The sequence below is a fragment of the Hemiscyllium ocellatum genome, chromosome 9 (genome assembly GCF_020745735.1).
Source record: "Hemiscyllium ocellatum isolate sHemOce1 chromosome 9, sHemOce1.pat.X.cur, whole genome shotgun sequence".
Classification (NCBI taxonomy): Eukaryota; Metazoa; Chordata; class Chondrichthyes; order Orectolobiformes; family Hemiscylliidae; genus Hemiscyllium; species Hemiscyllium ocellatum.
This window is the reverse complement of record NC_083409.1, coordinates 12,845,060-12,858,571: the sequence shown is the minus strand read 5'-3', so window position 1 is coordinate 12,858,571 and position 13,512 is coordinate 12,845,060. Positions and strand designations below refer to the sequence as shown.

General features: G+C 46.3%; 1 gene segment (V, D, J or C); it reads right to left on the bottom strand.

Moving 5' to 3' along the window:
- Nucleotides 1–268: 268 nt before the first annotated feature.
- Nucleotides 269–13,098, bottom strand: LOC132818588 (Ig kappa chain V region Mem5-like; the record flags this gene model as incomplete). The annotated part of the segment is given in 4 exon segments: nucleotides 269–585; nucleotides 12,029–12,061; nucleotides 12,567–12,863; nucleotides 13,050–13,098. Coding segments are annotated over 4 exon segments (696 nt in total), but the record flags the coding sequence as incomplete, so codon positions are not given.
- Between the last annotated feature and the right edge of the window lie 414 nt (nucleotides 13,099–13,512).

The window sequence follows — 13,512 nt, the reverse complement described above, 5'->3', positions numbered from 1 at the left end:
TTTTACTTGGCATCACAAGTCAACCCTGTCCCCATCAAACACTCCCAGAACAGGGACAGCATGGGGTTTGACACAGTGTAAAGCTCCCTCGACACTGTCGCAATGACCTGCTTTTACATCCAAACCTCAGAAGGTTCCCTGAGCAGTCCTGAGAAGGAAGAGAGTTGAAATTCAGTGCTGACAATGACCTTTGTCCTGCCAGCTCAGCCCTGTTCTATTTAAAGTTGTGTCTCCTCTGTGGACTGTCTCCAACACTCTACACACATTCTGATCTCCTGATGCTCTTGCTGAGGGGAGAGGGGAGGGTCACGTGGGTGAGGGCACAGGAGAAGCGAGCGTTGGACTCCCAGTCAGACCCAGAGAGGGTCAGCAGGCTGCTGACACTGTAGGTGCTGTCCGAAGCTCGCAGGTAGTTGCTGGTCTGAACCCCGTCCGAAATGACTGCACCGTCTTTCTTCCACTGCACCTCCAGCTCATCGGGATAGAAGTGATTGGCAAGGCACACCAGGGTGGCAGTGTCCTTGGCATTAATCTGCTCAGGGGAGGGGGGCAGCAGGGTCAGCTTGGGCTGAGAGTTGTCACGGACTGAAAGACAAAAGAAACAATTTTAATCCCTGACATTTGAAGGGAATTCAACCCTCACAATATTCACTGACAATACGATCTTTTTGAACATTCTTCGTCAATACAGAATAAATCCAACAAATGAACAGACACTGTTCAAATTGCTTCTTGCGATCTGAGTGTCACTGGCAGGGCCAGCATTCATTACCGTCCCTAGATGTCCCTGAGAAGGTGATGGTGAAGCAGCAGAGAGAGAAGGGACAATTTTGGACCATCAGTTATGGAATGAATGTGGGAAGCTGGAAGGGCTATCGATGGGGAAGCATTTTAGTGACACTGATTAGAACTCAGTGAGATTGAGAGGAGGAATGGAAATGGAGAACCATGGAGCAAGTGTAAAAGTTTTCATTTTACTAAACTGTGCGGTGCTTTGGTAAAAGTGGATGGGAACCAATGGCATGATGGGAAATCAGTGTCAGGGCAGTGGGAGCCCTCAAAGGATGAGACAGACTGTTCAGAATCTGTTCCCACAATGAGTAAGGGTGGGACTCCCACATCTAGACCAAAGAAACAAGAGGATTGGGGTTCACGTACTGACATGGATTGGGAACTGGTTGGCAGACAGCACAGAAAGAATGAGTCTTTTTCTGAATGGCAGGTAATAACAACTTAGGGTGCCACAGGGTCAGCCCTTGGTACCCAGTTATTCATAATAAATAACAATAGAGTCATAGGGGCCCAAAAGACCCATCAGCCCATTGTGTCCATACTGGTCAAAAAACAACAACCCAATAATTGTCATCCATTTTTCCAGCAAAAGGGAATTAGATGCAATGTGTATTTAAGAAGGAATTAGATACAGTTCTTAGGATTAAAGGGATCAAAGAATGTGGGGAGAAAGTAGGAACAGGGGACTGTGTTGGATGAACAGCCATGATCATATTGAAGGGTGGAGCAGGCCTTGAAGGGCCGAATGGCCTACTGCTGCTCCTGTGTTTGATGTTTCTATCTGTTTCTCAGATAATGAAGGAATGTCTCTCATCATTTTGAAGCTGGAAGTCAGATGGGTGTGGAGGTGGAAGATGTGGCCATGGTGATTAATGCAGGTCAGTGAGGTGGTTCAGAAGACACATGGGATAAACTGTTTTTCTTTTTCCCTTGATGGAATGAGGGCATTGCTGGATCGGCAGCATTTATTGCCCATCCCTAATCACCCAAAGGACAGTTTAGAGTCACCCACATTGCTGTGGGTCTGGGGTCAGATGGTAAGGATGGCAGTTTTCTTCCCTAAAGGACATAAGGGAATCAGATGCTTTTTCCTGACAATCAACGATGGTTTCATGGTCATCATTAGTCTCTTAATTGCAGATGTTGTTTTGAATGAATTTGAATGCCACCATCTGCTGGATTCTAACCCTGGTCCCCAGAACATTATCTGGATCTCTGGATTAACAGCTCAGCAATAACACCATTAGACCATCACCTCCCTTATCTCATTTTTGGTTGACTGTGAAAGCAAGGTGTTTGTTTATTCTGGAACTGTATAAAACCCCAGTTAGAGCACAGTGAGAGAACTGTGTACGGTTCTGGTCACCACATACAGGAAGGATGTGATTCCATTAGAGATGGGGACAGAGGAGGAGTTTGTCTGGAATGGGGACTTTGAGCTTTGCGGAATGATTGGATTTGGCTGGGACTGTTTTCTTTGGAACACAGGAGGCTGAGGGGAGATTTGATGGTGGTGTGTAAAATGATGAGGGGCCTGGACAGAGTGGGTAGGAAGGACTGATTTCCACCAGCACAGAGGGCAATAACCATGGGGAGAGATTGAAATCAGTTGGGGCAGGATTAGAGGGGGGTTGAGGGTCTTTGTTTTCACCCAGAACTTGGTGGGATGTGGGACTCACTGTCTGAAAGGGTGGGAGAGGCAGAAACCCTCATCACATTGAAAAAACACTTAGATGTTCACTTGAAACAGCAAAACTTCCAGAGCTATGGAGCAAGAGCTGGAAAGTGGGATGGAGCGTGGTATCTCTTTAACAAACCTCCGATTACCCACAGATCAGGAGAACTTTATCCAAGAACATTGGAGAAGACTCGGATCCACACACGTCAGGAAAGAATCACGTTGGGGTGTCTGTGTAGAAGATTCTAGATTATATTTCAAACCTTGCTGCACACTATTGGGCTGAGGTCAAGGGTGAGGCTGCAAAGAGTCTCAGTGTCCTAGGGTCAGACAGGGTCACTGCTCCTAATGACCCCATGACTCCTGGAAGGTGAGAGTGCGCAGACAATGGATGAGGATCCTGATCAGGAGACTCCAACCTTCAAGAAAGACTTGCACTTGTGTAGCACCTGTCCCCAACTCAGGGTGTCCCACTGGATCTTTCCAGCAGACTGTGCACAGCGAGATCCCAAACACCATGTGATAATTAGCAGAGAAATACATTCTGAGTGATTTTGACTGGGGGATAAATATTGACCAGGGACACCAGGGGGAACTGCCTGCTCTTCATCCAATAGTGCCATGGAATGGCATCTTTCACAACTGAAAGACTCTCAGTTATTCCAAAAAATGAAGAATAGTTCCTTGAAGATGAAGTTGCAGGTACATAGGGAAGTGACAAAGTTATTTGGTTTGCTTTCCTTTATTTGTCAGTGCATTAGGTATTGGAGTTGGGAGCTGTTGCGGCTGTACAGGACATTGGTTAGGGCACTTTTGGATTACTGTGTGCAATTCAGTTCTCCTTGCTGTAGGAAAAATGTTGCGAATCTTAAAATGATTTACAAGGATGTTGCCAAGGTTGGAGGGTTTGCATGAAAAGGAGAGACTGAATAGGCTGAGGCTGTTTTCCCTGGATCATTGCATGTTGATGGGTGACCGTATAGAGGTTTATAAAATCATGAGCGGCATAGATAAGGTGAATAGAGAAGATTTTTTCTCCAGAGCTGGGGAGTCCAGAACTGGACGGCATAGGCTGAAGGTGACAGGGGAAAGATTTAAAAGGGACCTAAGGGACGTTTTCAATCAGAGGGAGTTAAATGTATGGAATGAGCTGCCAGAGGAGGTGGTGAAGGCTGGGACAATTACAACATTTAAAAGACATGGGTATGTAAATAGAAAGATGTTAGAGGGATATGGGCCAAATGCTGGCAAGTGGGACTAGATTAATTTCGGATATCTGGTCAGCATGGACGAGTTGGACCAAAGGGTCTGATTCTGTGCTGTCCATCCCTCTGACTCTAATTGTATTTCAATCCAGCCCTTAACACATCAGGCTCTCCCAAAGACATTTACAGACAGTTTTGTTTGACAAGCAATCACTGTTGCAATGTCAGTAACGTGGCAGCCAGTTTCTGCACAGCAAGATCCCACTCGAAGCAATGAGATCAAAGACCAATAATGATGTTGGCTCAACGATAAATATTGTCCTGAACTCAACCCAAAGAGAAAGGAATTTGGTTCAGTTGGATGGAAAATGAGAAAATGGAAGGTAAAGGAGATGGTAGGATTGCCGGTTAGTGATGGGATTGATTGTTACCAAAAAATAAAAGGAAGGGATGGAATTTTTGAATATCAAAGGGATCATAAAAGTGCAGGGAAAATCAACAATAGAACAAACTTAAAGAGTTTGTATCTAAATGCACAAAGCATTCTGAGTAAGGTTGACAAAGTGATGTCACAAATCCAGGTAAATTGAGTTTCCAAGGAATTTAAACTAAAGTTGAGGAGGGCTCAGGAAAGGTTATTCAAGTTTCTAGAAGATGTAAAAGGACAGAGAGTACAGAAAGGATCAGGAATCGAACATAAAGCACAGCAGATAAGGGGACAATGATGGGAAGGAGGGCAATCAATGCAGGACTGAGGGTGTTGTACTTAAATGCACACAATATACACAATGGGCTTGTAGTGCAGATTGAAACTGGCAGGTACAATGTTGTGGATATCACAGAGACATGGCTGAAAGGGAATTCGGGCTGGGAACTAAATATTCAAGGATGCATGTCCTATCAAAAGGACAGGCAGATGGGCAGAGGGGGAAGAGTTGTCTTGTTAGTGAGAAATGAAATTAAATCAATAGCAAGAAGTGATGTAGAGTTAGAAGGTGTAGAATCTGTGTGGGTAGAGCTGAGGAACTGCAATAAATAAAGAATCTGATGCAAGTTATGTCCAGGTCTCCAAGCAGTGACCAGGGTGTGGGGAAGGAAATCAATTAGGAGACAGAAAATGTCAGGGCAGACTTCAATGGATAGGTGGGCTGGGTAGTGTATCTCAAGGAAAGGATTTCATGGAATGTCGATGATTTTGGAGCAGCTTGTGGTTGAGCCATTATGGAACTGGCAGGTCTGGATTCAGTGATGTGTATTGAGGCAAACTTGATTAGTGAGTTTAAGGTGAAAGTATCCCTGTGGATAAGTGACCATAATACGATAGAATTCCCCCTGTAGTTTGAGAGGGAGAAGCTGCAATCAGATTGAACAGTATTTCAGTTGAGTAAAGGTAACTCAATGTGGTGGAGAATAGTGGGAAGCCCGAGGATTAGGAAGCCTTTAAAAACCTGCAGGGGATAACTGAAAAAGCATTAAGGGTGGAGAATGTGAAATGTGGGAGTTATCTAGCCAGTAATATAAAAGAAGATTGCAGGAGTTTTATCAGGTGTATAAAAAGGAAGAGGGAGTCAAAAATAGACTATGGATCACTGGAAAATGAGGCTGGAGAAAGAATAACAGGAAATGAAGGAATAGCAGAGGAATTGAATAGATATTTTGCCTCAGTCTGCACCATGGAAAACACCAGCAGTGTCCCAGTAATTCAAGACTGTCAGGGGTCGGAGGGGAGTGCAGTGGCCATCGCTAAGGAGGAGGTACTGGGGAAGCTGAAAGGTCTGAATATGGATAACGCACCCAGACTGGATGAACTACACCCATGTGTTCTGAAGGAGATCACTGAGGAGATTGTGGAGGCATTGGTGATGATCTTTCAGTAATCAATGGAGTCAGGGTATGGAGGTGAGATGGGGACGGATTTGGTGGGGGCAAGGGACAGGAAAATGGCTCACATACCACCCCTGTTTCAGAAGGGAGGGAGGTAGAAGGTGGGACATTGTAGGCCAGTTCGCCAGGACTCAGTTGTTGGTAAAGTTTTAGACTTCAATTTAAGGATGAAATTGCAGAGGATTGGAAGTGCAATGGCTTCATCAAGGAGACGTCATGCCTGGCAAATCTGTTAGAATTCTTTGAGGAGGCAATGAGCCAGTCAGACAAAGGAGAGTCCGAGGAAGTAATCTCTTTGGATTTCCACAAGGCATTTGACATAAGATAAGCGCCCACAGTATTAGTGGCAATGTAGTGGCATGGATTGAAGACTGGCAGGTTGGCATAAAGCAGAGCATGAGGAACAATGGCCGCTGGTGACTAGTAGAGTTCTGCAGTTGTCAATGTTATGGCCATAACTATTCACGTTATACATTAACAATCTGGATGAAGGAAGTGAAGACATTGTTGCTAAGTTTGCACGTGACATGAGATAGGTGGAGGGACAGGTAGTGTTGAGGAAGTGGGAAGGCTGTAAAAGCTCCTGGATAGGCTCGGAGAGTGGGCAAAGAAGTGGCAGACAGGATACAATGTGTGACAGTGTGAGGGTATGCACTTTGGGAGGAAGAAGAGATGCAAAGACTGTTTGCTAAATAAGGAAAGCTTTTGGAAATCTAAAGCATAAACCTCATTCAGGTTTCCCTTCAGTTTAACAGGCAGGTCCAGTTTGTGCTTGGGAAGGCAAATGAAATGTTCGCATCCATTTCAATCGGGCCAGAATACAAGAGCAGAGATGTACTGCTGAGGCTGTGTAAGGCACTGGTCAGACCACATTTTGAATATTGTGAGCAGATTTGGGACCCATATTCTAAGAAACAATGTGCTGGCATTGGAGGGGTTTACAAGAATGATCCTGGGGATGAAAGGCTTGTCATATGAGGCGTGGTTGAGGACACTGTGTCTGTACTCGATGGAGTTTAGAAGAATGAGGAGGGATCTGATTGAAATTTGCAGAATACTGATCGGCCTGGATAGAGTGGATGCAGGACAGACTCGGGAACCAAGGCACAGCCTCAGAATGAAGGGCCGACCCTTTTGAGCTGAGGTGAGGAGGAATTTCTTCAGCCAGAAGGTGGTGAATCTGTGGATCTCATTGTTACAGAGGGCAGGGGAGGCCAAGTCACTAAGTGTATTTAAGACAGAGATAGATAGGTTCGTGATTGTGAAGGGGATCGAACGTTCCTGTGGAATAGGCAGGAGAATGGGGGTGAGAAGCATATCTGCCAAGATCAAATGGCAGAGCAGATTCAATGGGCTGAATGGCTGATTTCTGCTCCTATTTCTTAAAGACTTCTGGAGAGTTTCCCCAAAACCCTGGAACACTGAACCCACTGGACTGTGAGCCCTGCTGGAGCTGTTTGTCATCAGAACTTTGCCAAGAGACAAACAAAGAGTGGAGAGAGTGTGCATCCATGTGGGAATTTCAGAATGTTTCCCAGCTCCTGGAATACCATGAGTACAGGAAGTGAAGTCTGTGACAGCAGTTAGAGCTCTGGGTTTTGGAGCTTGAGCAGCAGCTGGTGTCAGTGCAGAGCGTCTCTGAGGCTGAGAGCTCCGTGGAGAGCACGTTTCTAGATGTGGTAACTCTGCAGCCTCAGAGTATGCAGGGAGAGAGGGAATGGGGGAGCAGCAGACAGTCCAAAAGGATCAGGCAGCTAGTATAGGAGTCCCCAGGCATCCTACTCTCCAACCAGGATACAGTTCAGAATCCTGATGAGAATGATGGTTCATCTGGGGAGTGCAGCCAGAGCCAAGTCCCTGGCATCACTGGTGACTCAGCTATAATGGGGGGTTGCCGGGGCGGTGGTGGGGGGGGGAGGGGAGGTGAGGGGTGGTGGGGTGGTGGGGTGGTATTAGCAAGACTGGAAGAGTGATCGTAAAAGGAGATTTGAGACTGAGGGCATCGATAGGTGTTTCTGCAGCTGCAGATGGGAATCCAGGATGGTGTGTTGTCTCCCTGGTGCCAGCGTCAAGGATGTCACTGAGCGACTGCAGAGCACCCTGAGGGGAGAGGGGGAATAGGCAGCAGTCGTGGTCCACATCGGTCCCAGTGACAGAGGGAGAAAAGGGATGTAGTCCTGCAGTCAGAATTTAGGGAGCTCAGAAGGGAAATAACATCAGGAACTCAAAAGTAGGAATCTTCAGGTTACTCCCAGTGCCCCAGGCAAGTGACAAGAGGAGCAGGAGGATAACACAAGTGACTGTGGGGCTGGGAAGAGGATCCAGGAGGGAGGGTTTTAGATTCTTGTGACATCGGGACTGGGTCTGGGGTAATGGGACCTGGATAGACCAGACAGCGTTGCTCCTGAACAGAGCTGGCACTGAGCTCCATTGAGGTGATCTACTCGTGCTGTTGGAGAGGGTTTAAACTAACTTGGCAGAGCTGTGGGAGTCAGGAGGGACTGTCAGAGAGGAACACCAAGGTCCACAGAATCATCAGTGCAGTCAATAAGTCACCACCCAATGGGAAGGATTTAGAGGAATACATTTGCAAGGAATTTACAGTGACCTGCAAATATAATAGTCATTACAAATGGGGTTGGGGGGGGGGGTGGAATTTCTTTAATTTCTGAATATAGACTGGGGTAGTAGCAGTGTGAAGGACAGAGGGGCCAGAGTCGTGAGAGTGTGTTCATGTGAATTTTCTCCAGCTGCATGTCTCCAGTCCAATGAGAAAGGAGGCTCTGCTAGATCTGGATCTTGGGAATGAGGAGGCCCAAGTGGATCACGTGTCAGTGAGAGGACACTTAAGGAAGAGTGATCATTGTATCACAAAGTTGAGGGTGACGGTAGAAAAGAACAAAGGCCTTTTCAGGGTAAAACATCTTCACTGGGGAAAATGCCAGCTTCTATAAGATATGGATGTCTCAGATCTGAATAAAGTTGGATCAAAGGTTGGCAGGAAAGTCCTGAAAAGAATAGTAGAGGATGTGGACCAGGTATAGTCGAGATACATTTGAAGGAGGGCAAACAATTCCTGAACTTACTCAAGGGCAAAAGTGGTAGAATTATGGTAAATAAGAAAAGGGCAAAAGAGTAACTAGAGAGAGAATAGGGCCCCATGAAGATGAACAATGTACCTCTGGGTGGATCCACAGGAAATGGTTTAGGTCTTAAATGAATATTCCAGGTCAGTATTTATCATGGAGAAAGACATGGAAATTTGGGAACTTGGGAAATAAATAGTAATGTCTTGACACAAGTCCACATTATAGAAGAAGATTTCTTAAAGTGCAAGACGGTAGATAAATCTCCAGGACCTGATCAGGTGTATCCCAGGACATTGTGGAAAGCTAGGAAAGAGATGGCTGGATCCCTTGCTGAGGTATGTTTCTGATTGACAGCCATGAGTGAGGTTCTGGAGAACCAGAGAGGTTGGCTAATGTTAGCCATTATTTAAGAAAGGCTGTAAGGAAAAGCCAGGGAAATCTAATCCAGTGAGCCTGAAGTCATTGCTGGGTAAGTTATTGGAGTGAGTTCTGAGGGACAGGATTTACATGCATTTGGACAAACAATGCAGTTTTGTGCATGGTAATCATGTCTGACTAACGTGATTGAGATTGTTTGAAGAGAAGATTGATGTAGGCAAAACAGTACACACTGTCTATATAGACTTCAGCAAAGCATTTGACAAGGTTCCACATGATAGACTGATTAGTAAGATTAGGCCACATGGGATCCAGGGGGAGCTAGCCATTTGGGTAAAAAAAAAATGACTTCAAGATAGGAGACAGAGAGTGGTGGTAAGTGGTTGCTTTTCAGACTGGAGATCAGATGTCAGCTGTGTGCCACAAGGACTGGGCCCTTGGCTTTTTATCATTTAAATAAATGATTTGGATGTGAATATAGGAATTATGGCGAGTTTGTAAATGACACCAAAATTGGTGGTACAGTGGATAGTGAAGAAGCTTATCTGAGAGTACAGTGGGACCTTGATCATTTGGGGAAATGGGCAGAGGTGTGGCAAATGGACAAAAGTGCAGACTGCAGATGCTGGAAACCAGAGTTTAGATCAGACTGGTGCTGGAAAAGCACAGCATGTCAGGCAGCATCCGAGGAGCAGAAAAATCGACTTTTCGGCTAGAGGAATACTGATGAAGGGCTTTTGCCCGAAACATCGATTTTCCTGCTCCTTGGATGTTGCCTGACCTGCTGTGCTTTTCCAGCACCACTCTGATCTAAACGTGTGACAAATGGAGTTCAATTTAGATAAATGTGAGATGTTGCATTTTGGAAAGTCAAACCAGGGCAGGAGTTATACTGTTAATGGTGGGGCCCTGTGGGGTGTTGCTCAACAAAGTGACCTCAGGGTGCAGGGGCAGGGGCAAGTGCAGGGTGCAGGGGCAGGGGCAGGGGCAGGGGCAGGGGCAGGAGCAGGGGCAGGGGCAGGGGCAGGGGCAGGGGCAGGGGCATTATTCCTTGACAGTGAAGTCACAGGGAGACAGGGAGATGAAGAAGGTGTTGGGTACACTTGCCTTTATTGGTCACTGCACTAAGTATCAGAGTTGGGACATCATTAACAGCTGTACAGGAAATTGGTGAGGCTATTTTGGGAATAACGTGGACAATTCTGATCATCCTGTGATAGGAAGGATGCTGTTAAACTTAAAATTCTGCAGAAAAGATTTACATGGATGTTGCCTGGAACTGGAGGGTTTGAACTGTCGGAAGAGGTTATTTTTCCTGCAGGATCGGAGACTGAGGGGTGGCCTTATAGATGTTTATAAAATCTTGACAGGCATGGACAGGGTGTATATCCCAGGTCTTTGCCTTGGGAAAGGGAATGTAAAACTAGAGGGTATAGGTTTAAGATGAGAGGCAAAAGATCCAAAAGGGACCTAAGGGGTAACTTGTCACACAGAGGGTGGTGCGTGTCCAGATCGAGCTGTCAGAGAAAGTGCTGGAGACGGATACAATTATAACATTTAAAAGATGTTTGGATGGGTACATGAATAGGAAGGGTTTAGAGGGATGTGGGCTAAATGCTGGCAAATGGGATGAGGTCAGTTTTGGATATCTAGTTAGCATGGAGGAGTTAGACTGAAAGATCTGTTTCCACGCTGTCTGACTCTGTGAACATTAGTGGCTGGAAGAGCTGAGATCTTTTACCCTGAAGTGCCGGAGGCTGAGGAGTGACCTTACAGAGGTTTATAAAATCATGAGGGACATAAATAATGTGAATAATGCAGGAAGGAGGTGAATGTTTTGTAGAGCTGGTAAACATATGCACAAAGATCATTCCAGGGATGAGGAATATCAGTTCTGAAGATAGATTGGAGAATCTGGGACTGTCTTCTTTGGAGAAAGTTACAGATCACACAACATCAGGTTATAGTCCAACAGGTTGATGTGGAAGCACTAGCTTTTGGTGCGCCGCTGACAATCATTTGATGAAGGAGGGATGCTCCGAAAGCTGGTGCTTCCAAATAAACCCCCTGTTGGACTATAACCTGGTGTTGTGTGATTTTTAACTTTGTCCACCCCAGTCCAACACCGGCACCTCCAAGTCTTTGGAGAAGGCAGCGAGGAGAATTGTTCCAGAAATTCAAAATCAGGAGGGGCCTGGAACAGAGTAAATTGGGAGAAAATGATTCCACTTGTGAAAGGATTGAGACTGTGAGGCCACAGATTGAAAGTAATTGGAAAAGTAAGAAAAGTGAGATGAGGGAAAACATTTTCAGCCAGTGGGTGGTTAAGGTGTGGAATGCACTGCCTGAGAGTGTGGTGGAGGCAGCTTCAATTAAAACATTCCGAAGGGAATGAGACTGTTATCTGAAAAGGAACAATGTGCAGGGTGACAGGGAGAAGGCAGGAGAATGACACTCAGTCAATTGCTCATTCGGAGAGCTAGTCCAGACAGGATGGACGGAATGGCCTTCTTGTGCACTGTAACAATTCTGTGATTGTGTGATTGAGCAGAGTTAAAGCTGGGGGAGGTGGGAGCTCGGTGTCTCACTGTGCTGCTGCTGCTGCTGCTGCTGCTGCTGCTGCTGCTGAGGTCAGTGAGATCAGAGACTGGGACAGGGAGCCAGAGCTCACATCAAACTCTGCCCGTATCCGTCACACTGAGACTGGCAGGAGGCTACTCACTGATTTCACTCCATGCTGCAGGAATGGGACCACAGGCTGTAAATGGACAGAGCTCCTCCACACAGTGAGTAAAACTTACTGACTTATATCTTGCTTTTTTTAAAGAGGGCATGAAAGTAAAGAAATACAGCTGGACACCCTGTTAGACACAGTGCTCCTCAATCAACCATTTCATTCACTGCAGCTCCCCACTAACACCTTCAACAAATCAGCAACTGTATTTTAGAAAGTGTGTTTCAGTATTGACAGGGTTAGTAACAGAGGATTGAGGTTTACTTACTCAGTCTGAGCTTGGTTCCTTTACCGAACGTAAGACACAGTGAGAGCTCCCAGTGCAGAGGCTGTACAAAAACCTCAGCTCTCTGCTTTCCTCTTATCACTGTCAACCTCTCTCTGTCTCTGTGTGTCTATCGCTCACTCTCACCCTCTCCCTGCCCCTCTCTGTCTCTCCCTCATTCATGTGTCTTTCTCTCTCTGTCTCTCTGGGTTGTTTCCAGCTGGGCTCGGGAGGTTTGTGAAATTTGTTTTTCGATGTTAAATCTTGCAGCTGCTCTTCACATGTGGCCATGGAGTGTAAGAGAGAAACTAGAGGCCTTCAGTGAGCGTTGAGACACGACAGGGACTGGAGTGTGCCGTGGACAGTGGAAATCCCAGTTTTGGGTAATTTGATCAGTTTCATTCAGATCTAACTGGATATATCACTTCAGGCAGTGAGACTGTGTGTTCATTATTATACATTTTATGTAACTGTGCGATGTGTCAGTCCAGGAGGTGGTGTTGTGCGTGTTGAGGTTTTTGTACAGCTCTGTGTCACTGTGAAGACCCGCTGCTATACTGCTGACAGTAATAGTCAGCGACATCCTCATTCTGAACGTTGCTGATTGTCAGGGTGAAACTGGTCCCTGATCCACTGCCGGTGAATCTCTCGGAGACTCCTGTGAATCGAGTTGCTGCATTGTAGATCAGGAGAGAGGGTTTCTGACCTTCTTGCTGCTGGTACCAAGCAAGGTAGCTGCTAATGCTTTGACTGGCCTTACAGGTGATGGTTGCGGTCTGGCCCAGTCCCACTGACAGCACCGGGGGAGACTGGGTCATGGTGATGTCCCCACTGATACCTGAGGGGTCAGAGAGAAACACAGTGAAGTCAGAACTGTCACAGAAAGAGCCGGTCAAATGAGAGATTGTTGGAGACACTGAGCATTCCTCTGGTTTCAGCATTTTCCCTTCAATCACAAGTCAGTGGAATTGGAGTGAAATGGAGAGCAGCTAAAGATTCAAGGTGGAAGGAGAGAGATTTGTACCTGCGACACAGAATGCCAGGGGCCAGATCAGCTGGATGTGTGAAATCATGGTGTGTGCTCCTGTCCCTGTGCCTGGTTCCTGATAAACTCTCCCTTCACTGGGCTCTGCTTTATAAAGCTGCAGCCTGTGAGAGTCTGACTGGGTGTTCCTCAGTATGTAAATGGCATCAGGCAGAGAGAGCCACGTCAGCCCCTCACACTTCCTCTTCTCTGTCTCTCTCTCTCTCTCTCTCTCTCTGTCTCAGAGTCATTGATGTGAACAACATTGAATGAGGCCATTTGGCCCATTGTGTCTGTGCTGGTAAACAGCGGTCTGATGACACTAATCCCATCCTCCAGCTCTTGGCCCATTACCCTGGAGGTTACAGCAACACAAGGGAATATCTAAACACTGCTCCAATGTCACGAGAGTTTGTGACTCAACCAGCCTTTCAGGCAGTGAGTTCCAGACTCCCACCACCCT